Source organism: Phaseolus vulgaris, chromosome 8 (assembly GCF_000499845.2).
Source record: "Phaseolus vulgaris cultivar G19833 chromosome 8, P. vulgaris v2.0, whole genome shotgun sequence".
Taxonomy (NCBI): Eukaryota; Viridiplantae; Streptophyta; class Magnoliopsida; order Fabales; family Fabaceae; genus Phaseolus; species Phaseolus vulgaris.
Genome location: NC_023752.2, coordinates 27,177,096 through 27,201,646, shown reverse-complemented (window position 1 = coordinate 27,201,646; position 24,551 = coordinate 27,177,096). Strand labels below are relative to the sequence as shown.

The 24,551-nt window shown below is 37.4% G+C and overlaps 1 protein-coding gene across 1 annotated transcript; it reads right to left on the bottom strand.

Annotated features, from left to right (window-relative positions):
* Positions 1 to 3,230: 3,230 nt before the first annotated feature.
* On the bottom strand, positions 3,231 to 21,215 carry LOC137824140 (RGS1-HXK1-interacting protein 1). Its single transcript, XM_068629607.1, has 9 exons — positions 20,868 to 21,215; positions 20,593 to 20,659; positions 20,413 to 20,490; positions 19,932 to 19,984; positions 18,608 to 18,691; positions 10,263 to 10,315; positions 10,109 to 10,173; positions 9,941 to 9,999; positions 3,231 to 3,636 (listed from the first exon to the last, which is right to left on the bottom strand). The coding sequence occupies exons 1-9, from the start codon at positions 21,102 to 21,104 to the stop codon at positions 3,547 to 3,549; spliced, it is 786 nt and encodes a 261-aa protein (XP_068485708.1). The 5' UTR covers positions 21,105 to 21,215; the 3' UTR covers positions 3,231 to 3,546.
* Between the last annotated feature and the right edge of the window lie 3,336 nt (positions 21,216 to 24,551).

Sequence of the window (24,551 nt, the reverse complement as noted above, 5' to 3'; positions counted from 1 at the left end):
GCGTCGCCAGGGGAAGGCGTCGCCAAGGCAAGGCGTCGCCAGGGGAAGGCGTCGCCGGGGGAAGGCGTCGCCAAGGCAAAGCGTAGCCCAGATGGAGGCGTCGCCTCGCTAGGGCGTCGCCAGATCAAACAGTGCTAAAGTAAGGCAATCACGGTGTGGTTCCCCGATACCCATGGGTAGGAAAGACCATGGAGGGAGCGACGCCGTGAGAAGGCCTCAGGTCCCAATAGCACGGGGCAGCAGTAAAGAGAAAGAAAAGGTGGCTTCAAGGCCATAGTAACAGTACCAGTGAAGGGCAGCCTGACTCGTGACGTGCTCCTGCCGCCCCAGAGACGCCCGTAGGGCAGATACGACTCAAGAGGAAAGTCACGCCCAAGGCAACCGGGTGCAGAGTACAAAAGGAAGGCAAATACGCTCTCAAAGTAAGTGACTAGATACTTGGGGGCATGAGTTGGCACCCCAAAAAGTCACCCCTAGCGCAGTAGCACTCCCAGCAGGACGACTCACACGTAGAAACGTCCCCAGGTGGGCCGAAGCGCCCCCAGATGGGGTCATGGCGTCGTGAGGCCCTCCACGTGTACGACAGCCATGCCAGAATAGAAACACCCTTTAGTCAGGTGCCAGGTAATTAAAAGTCATTCAATACAGTTTCCCTTTTCGAGCATTCAGGTACTATAATGACTCCCAAGCGTTTCAACGTCTTAAATGCGCTACGTTCTCTAATTAAACGCTTTAATGAGTGCGTTACGTTTGTAATTAAAAGCGCTTTAAGGCGCTTTAAATGCTTGGGTAGTTTAAATAGCGCGGAGAATGTTGGAAAAAGGGTTGGAACCTTCGGCAAATTTACCAGAGAACTCTCTAGTTGCTTGCTCGTGCTTCAAGGTTGCGTACAAGTGACTGGGGAATATTTTTGCCTGAAGGAGACAACACACACATATACGCAGTTATTTTACCACCTTCAGAGTGCCACACGCGGTGCTCAGACACGTAGGTGGACAGTTTTTGGTGTTTCTTGCTGGCTGACTTGAGCGTCGGAGTGCACACGGCCGCTAGGGCGCCTCTTTGTCCTCTTTTTTTTTGCAGGAATCCACAGGCAACCAGTGGGAAGGTGTCCCTAGCTGACGGTTGAGGTCGCGCACGAAGACGTCCCGGTCAACCGGACGGAACAAAGAGCACTCAAAGTTTGGGGAGTGAGCTATATTGTAAATCCTTCATTGTGTGAAGATTACCCTGTGAGCTTTCATTGTTTGCTCTCTGTTCAAGAGTGTTTTTCTCACTTGTTAAGAGGTCTTAGTCTCAAGGAGAGATTAAGACTTGCTTCCTGGAGAGGTGTTCAATACTTGCTACTTGTGGTGAGGTATTCAATACTTATTACTTGAAGAGGTGGAGAATATTTTTTACCTGAAGAGGTGGAGAATACTTGTGTACCTAAAGAGGTGGAGAATACTTGAGTTGATAAAGGCTCTTAAGCGAGTTGCTTAAAGGGACAACCCAAGTTAGAAATTAAGTTCATGTGCACTTTTCTCTCTATCTTTTGTCTTTTGGATATTGTTTTGTCTTGATAATTTTTTATGGTACTAAATTAAGTTCAAACTCTATTCAACTCCCTTTTGGAGACAATTGCACCTTCAGAAATGTGTCAGACAAAATCTTGAGTTCGTTTATGCTTTAGAGTTTGAAATTGGTCAGACGAAGGGAATCAGACGAAGGGAATCAGGCGAAGGGAGTCATACGAAGGATGTCGAACGAAACCTAACGTTTGTCTATCCTTAAAAGCTCATCATACCAAGCATCTCAAATGAAATCTTTCATTTTTCTAACATTTATTATTTGTCTTACTTAAAAAGTGTAACTAAAACTGTAATCACAAATCCAATCACAAATCATTTGAAAGATTCAATAAAAAATTATCTTCAGAAATTATAAACATGCATGTACGAAAAAAGAAAAAAAAATAATAAAATGCACATTATGTTTTAAAAAGTAAATAATAATTAGTGTTTGTTTTTATATTACGTAAAAAGAATATAATAATACTACATATCCATCCAAGAAATTAAGTCTTAAAAACATAGCTTGTCTTAAAAAAAATTGCATTTATAATTTTCTATTTGAATGGTCCTTCACATTTATGTGAATCTCCATCCAAATTCCCATCAATTCTTAAAAGATGCAAACTCATTATTTGGTTTTGACTAATGCATGTAATCTCATGGGAAAGAACGACATTCTCATTAGTAACCTCTCCAAGGGACAACATTGCCCAAGGGAGGGCTAATAAGTTGAATTCTTTTGACAAGTAACTTAGAGATTATCTTAACACGTTGCAAAGACTTATAGGTCTAAAGTCTTTGATTTGTTAAAGGTGATCAATCTTAGGGAACAATTGGTAAATAAGAGATACCCACGTCACTCGAGTAGGATTGGCGATTCACTTGAACAGTCCTAATAGAATTAAAGAAGGGAAGAAAAAACAAGTTACGAAAGAATATCATTGCTTCAATTTTCAATGGTCTTAATATCAGAGCACCATATGCCATTATCCAATTCAGGGTATGAATTTAATCCTTCATCTCAAACAATAGTTTGGTAAGTAGAAAAGAGTTTGATATCAACTTCGCCCAATTCTCTAGATTTTTGTTTATATCGATGCAACTCTACTTTCCTAATGAATGTATACACATACTCATCCTGGAATATGTTATTAATAAGAGAAGTTACTAGATTGTATAAATAATCAGAGTTGTGAAATTGGTCAACTTTACCTGTTCCAACCCATTGAAAACATAAGAACCAATTTGTTCTAGTCCGAATATTTTGAGAACTGTATTTTCTTAAATTGTTGGAATAGAATGGGCCACATTAGCCTATCATTGAATTTAAAATTAAATGACTATCATATGACTAGATTTGAGAGTATTCGTATCTATCTACATTGTCCCTTTTCTTTCCATTATACTATTTTTGTAACAGTTACAAAGATATTTATTGGCTTTTATTTTTTATTTTTTTATGATTTATTCTTGCACCTCCCACTTTTTTAAAATGGCCAATTTATCTTTTTATGTTATAAAAACTATGTTAATGGAAGCGTGCGCATTGGTTTTTTAAGTTTTTTTTTCTATATGGTTCAACAATTATAGATAGAGCCATGTGGTCATTGATTTGTAACTTGTAACAACTCCAAAATGTCAAATGATGTTTTGAACTAAGTCATGCTCACATTGATATGTAACAACTTCAAAATGACCATTCCCAATATATATGTAAAAATTGTCATACCGATGCGTTGTACTACAATGTCACCGTAGCTATTGAACTTTATAAATTGTGGAAACAAAGACCAAACAAAAATTCATTTATGTGAAGTTATGTCACTCGATGCCTTTTCATTCACAGCCTTCCTCTCAGGAAGGGTTCAAAAACCGAAGGAATTTAAAATACTATATATTATAATATAACAACGGAATTTTGTTAGTCCTGAAAAGATTGATCAAAAGAGTCGGTCGGATGCACGTAAATTATAGAATGCTGAAGCGAAGTCTCTCAAACCGAGATGCCATAGTTGCTAATTTTGGAGATCTCCTTGCTCAAGGATCTTTTTTCTTTCTTTGCCTCAGAAGCAAGTTTGGAAACCTGTGAACCAGACAGTAAAAAATTTAAATCACTAAAAGCAAAGTGTGTTAATACTCTATTCCTTAATAGCTGTTAAAAGTCGCAACACTCGATATAAAGAAATTTGTTAAATTAACATTAAGTACAAGTGATGGAAAGTCGTCAACATGACAGCAAAGCTGTAGTTCATTTTTCAACCTAAGTTATTATTCGAAATTTTCAACCTAAACACGACAGAGGCTCAAACACTTATCTTTCAAGCATTTCGATTGGACAAAACAAGAAGCACAAAGCTAGGAAGGATAACGACAACGGTGAGACTGAGTAACATTCAAGGAAATCATCCTTTTATATTAGAAAACATTATCCAGAAATATAACATCCATTATGAAGCAGATCTAAATTAAGACCAAAGATGGAGGGACAAGAGAAGACAAGAAATACACAATACATCCGAATGACAAAGTCCAATTCCACCAGAAAAGTGAAGTAGTGATAACCTTGGAAGGTGACATGTGAAAAACCGTTTAGGACAAAAAAATTGCATACCAAAATCTCTATTGGTAAGTTAAAAAACAAAGATTTTTCCAAAAATTCTCTCTCAAATGGGTATAAATATCCATTATAGAAAGCATATTTGAAAGACAGAATTCTTGGAAAAATATTCTGAAGTTCTATACTTTTCTTACTAATCAAGATTCTTCTGTATAATTTTTTCATCATAAAGGGTTTTCCACAACGAACACCACTATCCATTTGGTCAGGGGAATATTCAAGGAAGATACAATTAAGGATGTAACCCTGGCCATAATTTGTTCCTTTGAAAAACCTATCTACGCATTCAGATTCACATTTGACAATTGTTGAGATACATGGTGAAGAGACAAAAATAATCTGTGTCTATTCCAAGAAAGGAGCATGTATACATGTGTCTCAAAATACAAAGAGATGGCCCAAGATCCATATATTAGTTACATTTAACATCCCCTCTAAAGCTGGTTCATATAAATCATAAAACCAAGCTTGTTACAAATATAATCAATTCTAGGATCCCACAAAGATTTAGTGAAGATATCTATCTGTCAACTGGCCACTAGAGTTAACAAATTGAGTGATGTCTCCGGATTGAATGTTTTCTCAGATAAAGTGACAATTTACCTCAACATATTTAGTCTTCTCGTGAAATACTGGCTTGATGAAATATGTAGGGACGTTTGGTAATCACAGTAAGAGTCATTTGGATGAACTCCCCAAATCTCAATTCTTTAAGCAACTGTTTGAGCAAAATGAGCTCATAGGTGGGCCATAGCTCTATATTATGTCTCTGCACTAGATCTTCCTACTACAATATGCTCCTTGATTTTCTAAGAGATCAAAATGTCCTAATTAGACGAAGATCCAACCCAATTTGCATGAGTAACCCACAACACTGTGTCCATATAACAAGCCTTTTTCCAGGGGCACCTTTAATATACTTCAAAATTGGTGTAACAGCATTCCAATGTCATGTACATGGAGAATTTAGAAATTGGCTTGCCACACTAACTGCAAAGGAAATGTCAAGACATGTAACGTGGGATAGTTCAATTTTCAGACCAATCTTATGTATTTCTTAGGATCAAGTAGTGGCTCCCCTTGACTAAGTAGAAGTTTGGAATTGGGATCCATGAGTGAGTCAATGGGCTTGGAATTCATTAGTCCAATTTCCTCAATTGGCTTGCCACACTAACTGCAAAGGAAATGTCAGGACATGTAACGTGGGATAGTTCAATTTTCAGACCAATCTTATGTATTTCTTAGGATCAAGTAGTGGCTCCCCTTGACTAAGTAGAAGTTTGGAATTGGGATCCATGGGTGAGTCAATGGGCTTGGAATTCATACTTGCTTTGAGAAAGGATAACTCCATTGTTGGATTGTGTTACCTCAATCCCAAGAAATATCAGAGTTTGCCAAGGTCTTTTGTTTGAAAATGATGACACAAGTGTTGTTTTATCTTAAGGATGACACGATGATCACTGTGTAAGAACAATGCATCAACATACACTATCTAGTAGATATATATATCCAACAATTGTGATGATAAAACACCAAATAATCAGCCTCACATCTAGTCATACCAAATTGTTGAACTTCGTTGAATCGACCAAACCATGCCCTGGGAGACTGCTTGACATATAAAGATTTGCGAAAGCGACATACCAATTTGAAAGACTCCCCCTAAGCAACAAAACCAAGAGTTGCTTCATATAATTTCCTCTAGCAAATCATCATGAAGGAAGCCATTCTTGACATCCAACTAATAAACAAGCCAATGACAAAGAGCAGCCATGGAAAGGAATAATCAGACAAAAGCCATCTTGGCGACGGGAAACGTGTTACCATAGTCCAAGACAAAAATCTAGTATAAACTTTGACTACCAAGCGAACTTTGAGTCGATTAATAGTGTCATCAAGACCAACTTTGATAGCAAAAACCCACCTACATACAACAACAGATTTTTCAGAAGGCAAAGGAACAAGATCCCAAGCTCACTATTTTGAAGAGCACGCAGTTCAACAATCATAGCTTGTCTGTAACCAGGGTGGGCTAAAGCATCACCTACAGTTTTAGAAATTTACACAGAATAAATAGAAGAAAGACAAGTATAAAGGTATGGAGACAATCGGTGATAACTTAAAGCAATATAATGAGGTGAAGGATTACAAGTGGAGTGTATACTTTTAGGAAGAGCAATGGGAAGATCGGTAGATTGTCCAGCTGGAGGGTGTAGACATTGTCAGCGATGGTACACTCGAAGAGGGAGCAACGATGGTGGATCAAGTGGTATATCGAACACAATTGTGGTGATGGTGGTAGTTGGACTATCATAGGGGAAAAAAGTAAACATAAAATCGTGAGAAAACTAAAAGAAGGTATCATCAGCTGAGATCACATAGCGATAAAGGGAAGTGAGAAACACTTATATCCTTTTTGAGAGCGAGAAAAACCTAAAAGACACATCTATAAGACTGAGCATACAAATTATCAAGACTAGGAGTATGGATATGAACAAAGCATGAGACCCGAAGACTCAAGGAGGTAAGGGGTGGAGTGGTTGATAAGGAAATAAAATAGAATGAGGAATTTAGTTATCTAAAACTGAGGATGGCATGTGATTGATGAGATAGCACATAGTGAGAATATCATCACCCAAAGTTTTTGTGGCCATGAAGTAAAAAGGTTCGAGTTGTTTCAATAAGTTGTCTATTCTTGCACTCAGTAACCCCATTTGTTAAGGCATATACACACATGAAGTTTGAAGAATACCGTGTGAAACCATAAAAGTTTGAAAGGAATGAGAAAGATACTCACGAGCATTGTCAATGTGAAATGTGCAAATAGAAACACCAAATTGATTTTCAATTTCAATGTAAAAGGATTGAAAAATATTATACAACTTAGAATGATTTTTCATCAAGAACAACCAAGTATAGTGAGAATAATCATCACTAGAAGTTACAAAATATTGAAATCTCAAAGTGGACTTAACACAACTCGGTCCCCAAATGTCAAAGTGAACTAAAGCAAAAGAAGACAAAGCTCTATTGGAGACGCTCTTGGGAAAAGGACTACACTATGTTTTCCTATTTGACATGATTCACAAGACAAGGTGGAAAACCTAGACAAACTCGGAAGTAGTTGTTGGAGCTTGACAAGGCTAGGATGACCCAATTGAGCATGTATTACATAATATGTTTTTTAATACTATTTTTTAATCAATCTGCTCCATAGCCTAGTTATTTAATAATTATATAATATTTTTTTTAATTCTTTTATTGAAAATTGAAATTTGGGAGCAATTTAAGATATGTTTGAGAGTGGATCAACTTCAACCTAGAGTAATCCAAATGCGTCCTCATCTATTAAAAGTACAAATAAAAATCTCCAGGAAATAGGGTAGATATTGGATGGAAACACATAATAGACATCAATGGCAATGGTAGAAAAGTGAGATTTTGTCACTTTAACAATTTATGTTTCATTAATATCTGTATGAACTTATTTATTTTGTGCACTTTAAACTTATATAGTACTCATTCACTATTAAATGTAGTTATTTTAGTATTGTGCACTTAATTTTTTCAACTATTTTGCTTAATTATGCTATTGAAATATTGTGTTATTTATATAAATTATTTATTTTTCATATGAAGTAAACTCTTACAAATTTACGAGTTGAATTTATAGAGCTCCCACGAGTTTAACCTTGGGACCAAACATACAGATAGATTGACATTTCATTAAAGATAAACTAGATAGTGACCTTATCACCGCTTCTTATATCCAATCTAAGCTTTATTTAGCAACGCTATTTTTTCCCACGGAATGATTTCATGATTTCACAAGCAAGCTGGTATATCCATTCACCAACTTAAAGGGAAGTTGAGTTAGGATAAAATAGTTCCTAAGTTACAAGAGGATATTGTAATTTACAAATACAAGTGTTGTGTTGTAAAATACTAGAGATCTTTTTGAAATCATTACTTTAAGGATATGTTTCTCAATTTATATGCTCATGTATTGCTTCAACTCATTCCATTCAACATATCTTTTCTATCATATAGCTAAAACCTTTCCAGTTGAGTGCTTTCATTTATGAAAGTGTTTGGACCCACAGAGCCTATGTATGGAAACAAATACCCAAGACTTCTCATGTAAAGCCTTATTTTTGGCCTAGGCTTCTCCCTTTTCAAGCTCAAAATTGAAAAAATTAAAAAAATTGAGAGCATTTTCTCTCCATTGGTCGATAGTTTCTCTTTGAGAGGCATGAACCTCTCTCTTTAAATCTTATCTTGAATTTCTTACATTCAAGTGATGATTCTCCTTTGTACTTATCTTGATTCTTCAAGCTGTGTGCTCATTATATTCTAATACTTTCCATATTTCTTTTTTCTATGGTTAATTGTTGTTAATTTGATCATAAGTCTTTGGAACCAAGAAATGAGTTTTATACCCCTTTTTGTTCATGAGATTTTATCCATGACTTCCTCTTGGTTCTTGCTTTCTTTTGCTATGCTAAATCATTTCTACTGAATATTGTGTTCTTATCTTACATATCTATGGTTTACTTTGTTGATTCTACCATTCGTTCCAAAAATGGTATTCATATCCATTTCCATATTTGGATTTCTATGTCTCAATTAGATGAATTTTATTCGTAGATCACAACAAGACAACCTATAAGGAGGGTCATACTTCTATGGCTTGATTTTGGCTCATAGTTTGATAGATCCTAAATTCCATAACCATTTTATGGATTTACACCAATAGTTAATAAACAGTAATAGAGGATAGAAAATTAATCTCAAGACAATCTAGAATACACTATTAAAAAATATAAACCAATTTCTCAGCCCTTCAAATTCCTCCAATATTAGAGGTGAGAGAAAAAAATAGGGAGGGATTTTAGCCTCCTCATTTCCCTTCCCCTTCCTTGCAAATACCTAAACCAAATGAGGTAAAATTTAGAGAGAAAAAATTATTGGATATTTTCATATATGCTAACAAGGAGAAGCCAAACAACTCTAATTTAGAAGCAATGGAAGACCAAAAAAACACAGATACATGCTTTGGCAAATAGAATGGAACAAAAGACGAGGTCAGTGACAGTGTGGAGAGCAGCATCTGGAGAACACATGTCGAAGTTGTCAGTGCAAAAACATGCCTGAGGTATCGTTACTAAATAAAGACTGACAATGCACAATGGGTTAGTCAACTGGAAGATCATTGGTTGACTAAGACAACTACCAACGATGCTAAACTGGCACCAATAGCAGCTGGACAGCTAGACTACCAGCTATGGGAGCTTTGTGCTCTCGTAATGCCAAGCCACCGTAAAGTGCACTTTGATATCAACTTAAGAATCAAAATATGATAGAAAAATGTTTCCAGATTGTCTCTCAACTTGGATTTATATCACAAATCTATACAAGTAACTCCCATGATTTTGGGAATAGGTTAGGTATTTACAGCATGCTTTTTAATCTGAATACCTACTCGTATTCATGTTTAATAAGGAAATAACAGACTGCGAAAGCTCAACAGATCTAAATAATTACAAGTTGTGTTATCCCTGATCCTATAATTAAATTAATGCCTTGATTGGGTCTAGTAAGTATGTCTTAAGTTATTATATATTATAGCTACAATTATTTCACGTTAAGAATGTTTAAAGAAAAGTAAAAAAAGGTTTACATTTTTCAAGAGCGATCTCCAGGATTGAGCTCTTGAAGACTTTGATCTAAACCTAGGCAATGAGACACAGTCTGCCAACAGAATAATTACCTGTGATCGGAAAATAGATGCTTCTCTTTTAGGGAGTTCTCCAAGGATATCTTTTAAACCTAGCATACCAAAAACAAGCCAAATCATCAAAACCAAAAGGGCAAGGTTCCACTACCAACTTATTATGTTGGGTATCCTTATAAAAGAAATTACAATATTTTTGCTAACCTCCTGCTCGCCTTTCAATTTTATAAGCTGACTGAATGACATTCCGGATCTGCTTTCCTGCTTGTCTGTTATTATAAATTAGAAATATTTATAAATTATTGTTATCAATGCATAAATACAAAATCATTTGGCTTCTCATCCATAATTTGCAAACCTGAGTTTCCTCCTTCCATGTAAGAATTGCTCTTCTGCATGTAATGCACTCTTCTGAAAATAACAAGTATACCACCATTAATATTTGAACAGAAATACCAGTCAAAGTGAATAGATTGTTAGGTTCCTTTCTTTAAACCAAAGAATCAAGTCTTTCCAAGAACCAAAGAGAGAAAAGTTTGGAAAGAAAGAATGATTTCCTGCACTAAAGAACAAAAAGACAAGTACATCCACACTGGGTTTCCAGTCTATCGCACAAAACAGAGAGATAACCCCGTTGCTGGACCAAGAGGGTTATTTTTACCAGAGGATTAATCTAACCCCATAATAACTACCCAACACCCACTAATATCTCCTCTTATTCTTTCTTATTACATATACTTTTAAAGTCTGTTTGGGTAGTTCACTCTATCGCCAAATAGATTATCTCATATTCATACTAGGTCAGCCCCATGACATTAAAGGGATGGTGTAAAGTCATACTCCCTCTAACAATCTCTAAAAGTATCTCCTTTATTGTAGTTCCAAAAATATCATCATTTATGTCAGTCAAAGTACTAGGTCAATGAGTCACTAAATCCCTAGACACACTATCAAATTAGCAGGGTACCCTCTCTCCTCATCAAATTTCCTGAGATTACAACTCCTTTGATTGAGCTACTTCTATGCCCAAAAAATATGAGATTTCCAAGATCTATGATCTAAAAATGATTACACAGGTGTTTCTTTAACTGAGATTTTAGCAGCATCATTCCCTATAATTACTATATCATCAACATACACAACTAAGTACACACATTTTCCAGGGGAGGTGTGACAACAGAAAACAGAGTGGTCTACCTCACTGCATTTCAGCCCAACGGATTGAACAATGTAGCTAAACTTTCCAAACCAAGCACGGGGAGATTGCTTGAAACCATGAAGGGAGCGACGCAGCTTACAAACCAAACCAGACTCCCCTTGAACAACAAACCCAGGAGACTTCCTGTTTTAGATCCCCATGCAGAAAAACATTTTTAATATCTAATTGATGAAGGGGTCAATGCCGAATGGTTGTCATGGCAAGGAAAAGTCAAACAGTAGTCATTTTGACCATCAGAGAAAAAGTATCACCATAGTCAGAGTCAAGCTACTTTGAGGATATCAACTTCACCATTAGGTCCAACCTTAATGGCATAGACCCAACAACAGCGTACTGTCTTCTTCCCAAACAGAAGAGGAACTAAATCTCATGTTTGTCATATTCAAGAACCTATATTTAAGTAATCAAGGCTTGTTGCCACACAAGATGATTTTGTCACTTTTAGAAATAGTAATAGAAGAGACGGAAGAAATAAAGGAAGAATATGAAGGAGACAACTAGTAGCTAAGAAAATTGTAAATAGGATGAAGATTACAAGTTAATCGAGTACCTTTGCGAATGGCAATGGACCAACTTGAGTTATCATGATCAGGAGTCGTGGTATTAGGTGATGATTGAGAAGGACCTACTAAACAGAACTCACCTTAGAGTACTGGACTAGCCATTTGGTTCCTACATTGATAGGTAACAAGAGTTGGTGATGATGGTTCAGAAGGATTTTGTATGGTATTCTAGGTGTTGGGTGCAGAAGGAACGGAAAACTCAACTAAGGACACAAGAAGGACATGTTAGAGAGAATTAGAATCATGTGTAGAAGGAGGAAAGAAGGGAGTCAGTTCAATACAGGTGACATTGGCAGACATGTGAGCTTAGAAGTTTAGATAAATCAGAGGAAAAATATTCTTTGGCATTATCGCTTAGTAAGACTTGGATTACTTTTCCAAACTGATTTTTGACTTCATTAAAGACGTAAAAAATAAACAAATGTTCAGAAACCCTAAACCCCAAACCCTAAACTAAGGACACGAGAAGGACATGTTAGAGAGAATTGGAATCATGTGTAGAAGGAGGAAAGAAGGAGTCAATTCAATACAGGTGACATTGGCTAACATGTGAGCTTAGAAGTATAAATCCGAGGAAAAATATTCTTTGGCATTATCGCTTTGTAAGACTTGGATTACTTTTCCAAACTGATTTTTGACTTAATTAAAGACATAAAAAATAAACAAAAGTTCAGAACAATCTTTCATTAGATAAATCCAAGTACATCCAAAAAATTCATCAATGAATGTAACAAAATATCTAAACCCAAAAGACGACATAAGGCTTGGCTCCCAAATATCAGAGTGAATGACAGAAAAAGCAAAACTACATCTAGATTTAGAATGTTTAGGAAAAGACGAGTTGACATGTTTTCCTTATTGACATTATTCACTTTCCAAAGTTTGGAGACTACTAAGTTCAGGAACCATTTTTCAATTTTGTCAAATGAGGATGTCTTAAGCATTCACAATTTTGTCAAATGAGGATGTCTTAAGCGTTCATGTAACAGTTTAGGAGGCAACACAAGATACAAATGTGCTAGTACCAAGGTAGTATAGGCCTCTAAATTATGTCCTTTGTCAATCATCCAACCCATACCACGCTCGTATTAACAAAAGAATTGGCATTAAAGGTTACTGAACAATCAAATGATTTAGTTAATTGGCCTAAAGAAATGAGACTAAAGGGGCAGGCAAGCACAAAAATAAATAGATTATAGGTTTAAAGAGGGAGAAAAAGAAACTTGACAAATTCCCTGATAGGCTACTTTAGATACGATGGCTAGGGTTTTGAAATGAGGTGTTTTAGAAAAGGAGAGAGAAGAGAACAAAGAGATATTACTAGAAATATGACCAGATGTACCTAAGTCAATTATCCATAGATTTTGACTCTCCACAGATTATGAAATGCAAGTTGTTGACAAACTAGGAGTTGTAGATGATTGAGCTAGGTTGTTGGATTTCAACCTTAAATATTCCTGACATTCTTCATAAGAGAACTTGGCTTAGAACCTTCAGATTTGGAAATATTGGTTGTCTTTCCAGTAAAGAGTAACAGTTCTCCTGGGTGTGTCCAACTCTCTAACAATATGTGCATTGAGGACATCCTTTATCACCACGACTTCTTTTTTCCACGAGCAGAAACCATTTTAAAAAGACTCGGCAAATTCTTGAATATTTCTATTCTTTAGAGTTGGGACACGAAGGAGTCGTGTTGTCAAGTTTTCCATAGAAAAAACTTCTTAACCAGTCAAAATTTAATCTCTAACATCAAAATCTGGATTCATTGTATAGAGAATCATAACCATATAAAACTTATCTAACTTGTTTTTTATCTCTTCTAATGAGTCAACTTCCAGGAAAATCATCAATTCCTCCCTTGTTGATTAGGCTTCAACAATAAAAGACATCATATCATATCAGACTGCTTGAGAGAAACCAATCGATTATCCAGATTGTAGAGACGTTGAATTTCATTCACGAAAATATTTTGGGCCTTTTTACAAAAGGAATTACATGTTTTGAATAACTTGAGAGTGCTCAAAATATTGGGTTCTACTAATTGTCAAAGTAGAGCACACAACTGAAAATTAATTTTCTTCCACCATTGAATTTGATTTGGTGGAACTAAACTTTCATCTTCTAAATGATCATGGAAACCTTGGCCAAAGAACCAAAGTTCAACAGACCAAGCATTCTTGACTTCATCACAAATGTGAAGAATTACTACCACTCAAAACAATGCAAAAGTGAAGCACAACACTTAACTTCCTTACCTCACAATGTTGCCATCGAGGTCTCCTATACCACTACCACCATCAGTTCATGCCTCCCATCAACACTCTCCATTCCACAGCCTTACCTGAATTCCATCAAAACTCGCCACCTCGTTCTTTTGGCCCAACAAGTATCATGACACCAAGAAATACACTAAGGAGTGCCTCCCTTGCCAACAAAACAAACCAATTAACCAAAAACCATTAGGCCTACTCCAATCCATACCCACCCGTTGCCAACTAAGGGACGAGCTAACCCTAGATTTTATCACACACTTACCTTCGTCCTTTGGACACAGTCATATGGGTACTCTTTGATAGACTGTCTAAATATGCCCACTTTACTGCCCTTTCCACATCCTTCAATGCCACTCATTTAGCTAATCATTTTCCTATTGAGATTTGCAGGTTATATGACGTTCCCAAGTCCATATCTTCGATTGCGACCCTTTGTTTTGTGATCATTTTTGGAAGAAATTATTTCTCCTACAAGAAACAAAGTTAAAATTCAGCACAACCTACCATCCTCAAAGTGATGGCCAAACCAAAGTCATCAATAGAGGTTTCGAGATTTACCTGAGATTTTTCACCAATGATAACCAACTTGGTACAAATACTTGCATCTCATGATTTTCGTACAACTCATCCTACAATTCCATCATCAAAACCACCTCTTTTCAAGACCTATATGAGCGACCTTCGCTAGCCATACATGCATTTGTTTTAAGGTATCGCCACTGAGCCTAGCCTTGACACCACGTTACAAGAATGCTCGCAAGTGCTCCATGAGTTAAAAGCCACTTTAGATCAAGACAAAAGGTGAATAGCGCACACAGTTAACCAATCTTGTCACCACCACAATTTCAACGTCGACAACTAGATACTCCACCATTGTGCACATCAACAAACGTCCCCCACATCTAAACCCCACAGAAAACTGTGACACAAATTTTACGGACCCTACCCCATTAAGCATTGCATTAGCACGGTTGCTTACGTATTGACCTTACCACCCTCCTCCCGGATTCACCCTGTTTTCCACATATCCCTACTAAAACCATACCACGACCCAAAACCTTCCCCCACATTCCACTACCCTCCAGAACAAAATGCTCCATCTCCCACATCAAACTCACTACCCACACTTTTTTCCAATCTCTAAGCAAACCCAACTACTTTACCCTTCTTATCAAACTCTAATCCACCTACCCCAGCCACTATTTCCACATCTAACGACATACATCCCGCAACAACGGATATTATTAACCCTCTGACCCCCTCCCCCACTTACAAACAACCCATGTGCACCCCTCGTAAAACACATGCTGCCAAGACATGAAACACTCGAGTTGTCACCCACATTTCACCCACACCCAACATCCAGAACCTTCCTCTCTTATCACCCAAACCTAATAACCCTATAAACCATCCAAAATTACCTCCAAATGCCCACTTACCAAATTTAACTACGCATGACCCAAACCACCTACAAAACTATTTCTCACCCAATATAACCCTCCCATAGCCCAAACCCAAAAAAATTGAACCAATAGCCCACATTCCACCAGCGTTTTCTTCTTCCCCTTCTAGCCCAACCATTCCCTTAGCCACATCATCAAACCTTGATGACAAGGTTGGTCCACAAGAGGAGGCAATTGATAGCAAGTCGATTATCAAGGCCCACCAGGAAAATGACAAAGCCCTTATGGTTAAAGGATTACATCTAGATCTTAGTTGTTACTCTGTCAAACTTAATTTTTTGTTAGAATAAGAGACAGATGTCCCTTAGGAACTAACTCAAAAAACATAATTCAAGGTTTTTATAAGGCCTATCCTTAGTAAAAATAATGACTAAGTAAAATTTGAATTTCTTCTTGTCTTTTGTTAGTTTACTTTTTCCTTCATCCTGTCGCATAACATCTTTCATAAATTGAACTTCTACCATTGTCTCTAAATCTCGTCATCAAAGCTTTTGAATAACTGTTCCAAGAAGGATTATTGGTTTTCTAGCACTAGTATTGAAACTAGTGTATAGCAGTACCTTCCATAATGCAAGTCTGACTTGTCATACTTCAAAAATTTCCCTGTTGGTGCTAGCCATCACAAAGGAACCCTAACACAAAAGGACTTTCTCTTACAAAACGTTGTGACTTAAAGCAGTAATATTTGTTCAAAACTTACAATAATCAAAACAATAGGGTAAACAAAAATACCCCCAAAAGGAGCACTCTCCTTTTTACTCTAAAATAACTAGATTCACCAATGTTGGAAAACAAAAGCTGAAAACTCAATTATAAAAGAAAGCACATATTTCTTAGGTCCTTACTCTCAAACTACATAACTAACTACCTAGTTACAACTTACTACAATTTAACCCATTCTTTTCCTTCTATAATAGACCTGTAAAGGTCATTCTCCTTTCCTAAGATCAATTGTCAAATCAGAATCCAATAAAATATGAGATAAGACAACAAAATTTAAGCCCAAACATATTTTAGTCACAACTTGATTTAGTAGGCTTGAAGTCTGAATAGTCCAAAAAATACAAGTGTGTCATGCTACAATTGATAGAATGTAAGGAGAAGGAGAAGTTTGTGGAGATAGTTAGAGTATTAATGGGTTAGTTAGTTGGTTACAGGGGTCAATTAGATATAAATAGGGGAAGATGAATATGAGAGATACAAAAAAGGCTTGGCAAAACATTGGTGGTGGTGAACATTGATGTAAGTGGTGAACTATGACGACAATGGTGAATAGTATATCTAGTTGAACAATGACATTAAGGGAAAAAATAGAAACCGAAAAACATGCAAGATTTTCCTATGAATAGTGAGCCCACAAGGAAAGAACAAATTTGAGTTTCCTTCTCATTAGGCTCTTGATACTATGTTGAAAGGATTAGTGACGAAACAAGACACCAATGATGGTATTGCTCTTATACCATGTTTAGAAAAGAGAAATCAATAAGGAATACAATGAATTTTGAGCATTGAGTACACACAAGTATTCTTATTTATAATGAAGAAGATATACATTAATATGGAACAAAATCAATATCTAAAATTGAGAAATATTTGGTAAAATATTTCCTTATCAAATCATATCATATCTCCCTATTTAATGCAATCAAACTATATTTCTAACATAATCAATTCATGTCTCTAACAAAGGGAAAACCCTTGGAAGAGAGATTTCTTTCGTATTTCTTATTCTATTCACTTCTCTCCTATTTCTTGTTCTTTTCATCCTATTCAATAGAAGTCTTTCTTTTCTTTTTGTTTCCAATTCTTTGTTTGAAACAACACATTCAATAATGATACTCGTTTGATATGTTTTGATACATATCCGAAATGTATCAATTGCTCTTTTATTCTCTTAAAAAATAACTTGCTCAATTCTACTCGTATACTCCACAATTGTGGATCTAATACTCCATTGATACATCTCCAAACATAACTATATAATAACTACAATATATTTTTTTCAAAAAGGAACCCAATTGCATCTATTGTTAAAAGGAGCATGCCACTTCCCAACAATGAGCTAGGACAAGTGATTCTCAAATTCAACAATGACTAGGACTCTTGATTCTTATATTCTAGCTTCCAAAAGACAATGTCATTATTCTATAGAGCCAAAACTTCTTCTTGATAGGACTAAAGATCTTAATGTACTCCCTCTAATCATTAATATAAGGCATAGATTAGAAGAAAATTGTGGTCCTTTTTATAAGGCATTATACACTTTCTATGAAGCATTAAAAAAAATTCCTTGTTTGCCCTTATTAAATAATATGAGTGTGCTTTTTATTACTAAAGAATGAGAAGAGAATTCTAAAAGTCATTAATAATGAAGGTAAATTTGGTACATTAGTAACGTTTTGAAAATTCAACAAACTAAACTGAATCAATTACTTTTCTTGGTCTGTGTGATTATGTTAGAAGATTTTTATATTAAGGACTAGAGGGAGTATCTTATAATAACTGCTACAGTTTTTTTATTCTTAAAAGGCACCCAATAGTGTCTATTGTTAAAGGAGCTTGTCTCTTGGCAACAATGAGCTAGGACATGAGATTCTTGGACTCAACAGTGAGCTAAAACTTGTGATTCCTATATTTTATCTTCAAAAAGACAATGATGTTATTCTATAGAGACCGAACTTCTTTTTGATAGAACAATTGATGTAAATGCATCTTCACCTTCTCAATATGCCTTAGTGATAATTCCACCCTACAGAATAGATTTATTATTATACAAGACAATTACAAGGAAAATTAATGTCAAATCAATTAAAAAGAGAACAATAAGATACCACTACATATATATGATGCATTAAACCTAACCTAGCCATACAATGTACTTAGGCAACTTGGAAAAATAAACATTAGAGTTCTTATCTTCAAAAAAAATTCATGTTTCCAATAGTAAAGAATGCTTATATTTTCCTTTCATAGTTGTTAACTGGAAACCGTCCTTCAGCTCTCGGTGATTCAGTTTTTCAAATTTCTTCCCACCATTTTTTTTATCTCCAAATATTTCAAGGGCTAATATTTTATTCTATGGTTTTTCATCTATATCAAAAAAATTGTAAACGCATGAAATATTGAAAATTAAATATTACAAGCTCTATAAGACTACTTCCATGGAAAATGAGATATAGTTTTACCTCCAACTTTTCACCTTCAGCCTTTAAAAGCTGAATTGATTGCCGCAACTCTTTAACTTCAGCATGGGCTCTAGAAATCATCGACTACATCCAAAAACAAATGCCAAAGATATAATAATCAAGGTTACTATACAGCTTTGCCTGCTCTTCAACACATGCTACCATTGGATTTCTAGTGAACAAATTGCAAGCATTTTTCACAACCAAGCAAAAAGAAAATAATCAGTTTAATAACACTCATTTGTATTACATGTCACAACTCACATCGATGTCCACTTCAATTTATACTAATATTTATATTAATAAGATAAGGAATTGAGCATTATGGAATGCCTAAGTCCCACATCGAGTAGTATGGGATGCTTGGTTCTTCCCCCTTAATAGCTAGCTTTTGTGGGTGAACTCCCTAAGTGCTTGGGTGCTTTACAATTGATATAAAAGTTCATTGTGAGAATCTCAAAAAGGAATACATATGAAGGATTCTCACCAGTGGAAGGTTCTAACCAATGAGCAATTGAAGTGAAGCATTATCGAGTAAATTAGTGTAGAGTAAAAGTTGTCAAAAAACATCAACTTTGATGGGTAGTGCTATCATAGGCACTAGGGCATTATGGGGTGCCTTAAGTCTCAAATTTTAAAGGTGGATTCCCCATGTACCTAGATACATCAATTGGTATAGGAGTTGGTTGTCAATGTATCAGAAAGGATTACCTATGGAGGGTTCTGATCTATGAAGGATTCTAAGCAACCATGAAGTTGAATGAAGTGCCAGCGACTAAAGTGTTGTGGAGTGAAAGCCTCCTAGACTTGGGTATTATTGGGTGCCTAAGTCCCATATCAAGTAGTATGGCATGCTAGATGAAGTAATTTAACTACTTGACTCCCCCCACTTAAAAGCTTGCTCTGGAGGATGAGTTTCCCAGTCCAAATGCTTGGGTGTTTATCATAAGACTATGCGAGTTTGTACATTCGCGAATAAAAGTTCTAAGCTCTACCATTTCTGCATATGGTCTACACTTAATGAAAAGTGAAAAGTTACAAAGGAAAAATACAAATTAAGCATGTTCCTTCTACCCTTTTTGTGTTCTTGTTTTAAGGATTTACTAACTTTTGGCCTTGCCTCCATTTATGTCCAACACAAGTTACACAACAAATTCGAAATTTATATTCACTAGCATTTTTCAAGAGATGATACTTCTAACAAAACATACTAATGGAATGTGTTCAGATCCTCCTTGACACATATACATGTTACGATTAATTAACTTAAATCCTGCCTCTGTATCCCTGACAAGTCAACATATATAGTGAGGTCATTACTCACCTCTTCTTTGAGAAAAAGGCGCAAAGTATTATAGTACAAGTCCCGTCGAGGCCCTACAAGATAACCAAATTTGAGGAGAAATAAATAATATGCTAATTGAATAACATATTGAACAAATAGAAAAAGGTCAATAGCATTGTTCCGGATAACATAAGTTATAGTAAGAAATGATACTATCAGCTTTAAAAAATAAAGAGTATACCCTCAATTTAGTACCCCAAAATGCTAAGCAGTTACCACCACGTCTAAACATTGTTGTAGCAAAACTAATGACAAATATTATTCCTCAAATGTTTTTTGCACCAAATGACTCCCTCAAACACAAAATCGTCACCAGATTTATACATTAGGAAGATTAAAGCGTTGCAGGACAAATTGGGACACTTTGGGGAACCAATAAAAACATTTAAAGGAGAAATTTAGAGACACCCAAAGCAAGAACCAAATTGATAGTTCACTAGTAAAAGGCACAGGATCTCACTCTTAAGTACCGTAAGACCCAGGGCAGCAGCAGCTCCACATGTAATCAACGGACGTGAAGCTGCAACAAGTACACCCTCTGCAATGAAAGATCAACCACAAAACCCTAAACATTAGAAACTTCATAAATGGGAAACAGAAGAAACCTATCGCCAGAAAAATAAAACCACAAAATGCAAACCTTTGATCTTTCCAAACAAAAGATCCTCATAAGCATTGTACTGAGACTTGAGGTCATCCAAAGAATCCTACATTCAACAGAAATCAAAATCATACAAATAAGATGACGAAATTTTGAAGGAATAACCAAACAAACCAACGGAATGAGTTATGTCATCCAATTATACATTGGCGCATCAAATTTACAAAAGGCCCGTTCTTTGTATTTCTCATTCCAAGTCATTTTCCTAGTGAAACTTTTTTTCTGGTAAAGAGAGAGAGAGAGAGAGATTTTACCAAGGTCTGGTTAAAATGAGCGTAAGAGGTAGAGCGAATTTGGGCAAAACGGGATTTTGCAGCATCAATTGTTGAATCGACCCCGTCGTTGAAGGCCTGGTGGTAAAGCTGGGCTTGCGCAGTAGCGTAATCAATAAACGGCGTCGTCTCATTAAAGGTTTGAAGACTGTTGGTTTTGGAGTAGTCGAGGGATGGTGGGTGTGTCTCAGATTCCGGTGATTCTGCCACCGTTGCCATTGTCAAAGGTAATTCCTGATGATGCACTTTCTTTTCTTCCGTGTTATTCTCCTTACCTTACTACTCTCTGTGTTATTCTCCTTCTCTTAATACTTTCTGTACTCACACGACATTTTTTGGGATTTTAGTAACAAATATGTATTTATCATTTAATTTTAATTTGATTAAAAAAAATAAAGTATTCAGTTATTAATATATTTATTTATTTCAAACTATAAAATATATTTAAAAAATATATAATTTAAGTTGTGCAGGTAATATTTTAAAATTTTGTATTAATATTACAGATAACAAAATTTGAAATACATTATGCATTTGGAATATAACATATTAAATAATATCATATTTTACACAATATCAAGTCTCTTGAGAAAATTAATATTAATATTGTGGAACACATAACTTATGGTGTGTTTGTGTATTCGCATTTTTATTTATTTTATTTATATATATTTATATTTAATATTAAAATTTAAATAAATAATATTATTATTTAAATATTTATATTAACAATTGTTTCGGTCGGTTGACCTGGATCGTCTTTACGAGTGGCTTATAACCACGAGCTAGAGCACCTTCGTTCTCTCTTGTATATGAGTACCTGAAATAAGAAGAACAAAGGGGCGCCCTCGCGGCCGTTTGCACTCCGACGCTCAAGTCAGCTAGCGAGAAACACCAAAGTGACTGAAAATTGTATGATTATCTCAATAACTGGAACTGCGTGGCTAAACTGTGTTGCCCTAATTGCCTTGTGCTCACAGCTGGGTGCGCCGTCAAGAACAACTAGGGTCTAATGTTCTGAGTAACTTTATGAGAACTAGATTAAAGCTTGTCAACTGTAAAAAGACGTACCTTACTAGGGTTCTTCGTGCCCTTTATATAGGTGAAAACTAGGGTTTACCTTTGTGTTGCTGTTATTATCTAGGGTTCCTTGGAGAAGGTCCTTGCGCCGCTATCCTTAGGATCTTAGCGTATTTGGCCCATGGACTTTCCTTATCTAGAGTGCAATGATTAACCTTGCGGCCCCTTGAGCTCTAACTTAGGTACTGTATTTCTCGCGCCATCATACTGTTCGAGTGCCCTAATTAAACACGTGTCATGCATGCAGTCTTCCTTGGAGGTCTTTAACGAGCATGTGGGCATTATCACGTGCCCCCTTTGACTTGATTGTTTACTCTGTGCGGAGGGTCCCACAGCGCCGCCACCCAACTTAGGGTTATCCCATCGTGGGGGCCCTCTTCTCTGCGAAATGCTTCTGTCACGCGGGTTGACTTTTCGGGCGATGTCTTACTGGGGCGACGTCTCGTCTGGGCGATGTCTTGCTTAGGCGATGTCCTTCTCTTGGGCGATGACTCATCTTGGCGGTAACCGGCTATGTATACTGCAGAACGCCGCTTCTACATACGGCGACTATGTTGACTTCTGGACCACCTACTTTTCTTTTGTCCATGTCATCACACCTGATGACATGGTCGGTACACACGCCCCCAGTCTTGAGTTGATAACTTGTTTTCAGCAAAAAGACTAAGGCCTCGCCCTGCTGCCCCCGCGGCGTCCTGATGATGTGTCGCCTCCTGACCGTTTGACTTGACATTCTCTGCGTCGCCGGCACAGCGTACCCTCAAGGACTCTGACGATGTGATATTCTCTGAGCGAGAAAAGTGACACTTCAGTTCGCACCTTAACTCCGTGACACGTGGCCCAGTCATGGGACGTTTGATTTAATTGTAGCGCTCGGATCTTTGGAAACCCCGTACCTTAACTCACTGTCTTTACCCCTTTTGTATCTTTCTTGCACTATTCATCTTTTTCTCAAGAACTTTCCCTGTGTTCTTTCTTTGCCTTCTTCTTCCCCTACACTACTGCTGAGCCTTTCCTCTTTGGTCTTTAGCTCCTTCACCGATAGCACGTTCTAAAATGCTTGCCAACCCTGCTTCTTCCAGAGTGGCTCATAAAGATCTTTACCCTTGGGCTTCGAGTGAACTCCTTGACGATTATTCTTGCTTGCTTTCTACTAGGGCCCTGAGGGAACACGTGGGGGAAGCGTGTTCCTATAACCGTCGCGCCTTCGCAAAGAGGCACGATGATGACATCGTCGTGCTCCCTTGTTCCATGGGGGAGCCGGTGTGCGGTGATGAACGATCCAACAACGGGGTCCCCTTTTTCTATTTTTACCAAGTAGTCTTTAAGTGCGTCGGCGTACGCCTTCCCTTTTCCAGGTTCGAGAGGGAGCTGTTAACGGAGATGAACACCGCCCCAGCCCAACTGTATCCTAACAGTTGGGCCTTCGTGAAGGCCTTTGACATCCTATTTGGCTTTCTTGGATGTGCACCCTCCGTAGATATTTTCCTTCACTTCTTCGAGGTGAAGAGGCAGAGAAACAACCTATAGGTAACTCTTAGCAACATCCCTGGCAGGATTCTTTTGACCCCTGATCCTGCCTGTTGACCGGAATGCTGGAGAATGCCTCGTCAAAGGATCGACGTGCGCACCGCTTCTCACCTCCGTTCCTTTCCGGGATCTACTTCAAGAACCTGCAAAGAAACAATACGGCGCCGCTGCGGCCGATCGCACTCCGACGCTCAAGTCAGTGACGGTATCACCAAATACTAAGAACAAGAACCGTGCAAATCCTCTCTCACAATCAGCTCTATCACTCGCAAGCGTAAAGTGTATGAACTGAACGTGCGTACCTCAGAAAGTCTGTTAAGAACTCTTATATACCTGGTGGCTTTCTCTCTCCTGGCAGTTACAGACTTGGACACGTGGCTCGCATCCAACTGTACACGTGCCATCATCTGGAGGCTCCCTGACTTGGCGCTGCTTCTGCTCTCATTTTGGCTAAGTTACTTATGCATGGTACTGCCCAGTGCATAGCTAACTTAGGAGTGCGATCTATACTGGAACTGGCGAGTTAGGGGCCTTCATACACCTTCCCTGTGGTCTCGCCGGCCGCCTTCATAATCTGCTTCCCCTTCATCTTCGGCGATGTGCTCGCTCTGGCGATCTTCAATGACTAGGTCGCCCGAATCTACATCTGGCGACTTGATCTTTGACCTGGCGATCGCCGATTCTGGTAAGCTGGAAATCGGAACACGCCAGCTTAACAACTAGCGACTACACGAACCCCCCCAACTTCCTTCCCTTTTGCCAACCTGGCGCCTTGTCAACACGCCTACACTGTAGGAGGATGCCACGTCATCACACCCGACCACTAGGGCGGTACACAAGCCCCCTAGTCTTAAGCGAAGACTTGTCTAGCGAAAAGACTGAAAGAGCCTTCGTTTACACCGATCTACGTGGCACTGACGTAGAATTCCAAGCGATTGTACTTTCTGCTGCTCTGACGCTCCACCAAACCCTTCACTCATCGTTCAACACGTGGCTTCATCAACGGCTCTCTTCATCTGCCGTTAGCGCTTCCTAAAATCATTTCGAAAACCCTTA

What these genes read in the sequence shown, in the direction of transcription:
- LOC137824140 (XM_068629607.1), bottom strand. Translation starts at nt 21,104, where the DNA reads ATGGCAACGGTGGCAGAATCACCGGAATCTGAGACACACCCACCATCC. An exon ending in TTTGTTTGGAAAGATCAAAG is followed by an intron (nt 20,491 to 20,592) that starts GTTTGCATTTTG and finishes CTTTCATTGCAG; the next exon opens with AGGGTGTACTTGTTGCAGCT. An exon ending in CATGGAAGGAGGAAACTCAG is followed by an intron (nt 10,174 to 10,262) that starts GTTTGCAAATTA and finishes TTATAATAACAG; the next exon opens with ACAAGCAGGAAAGCAGATCC.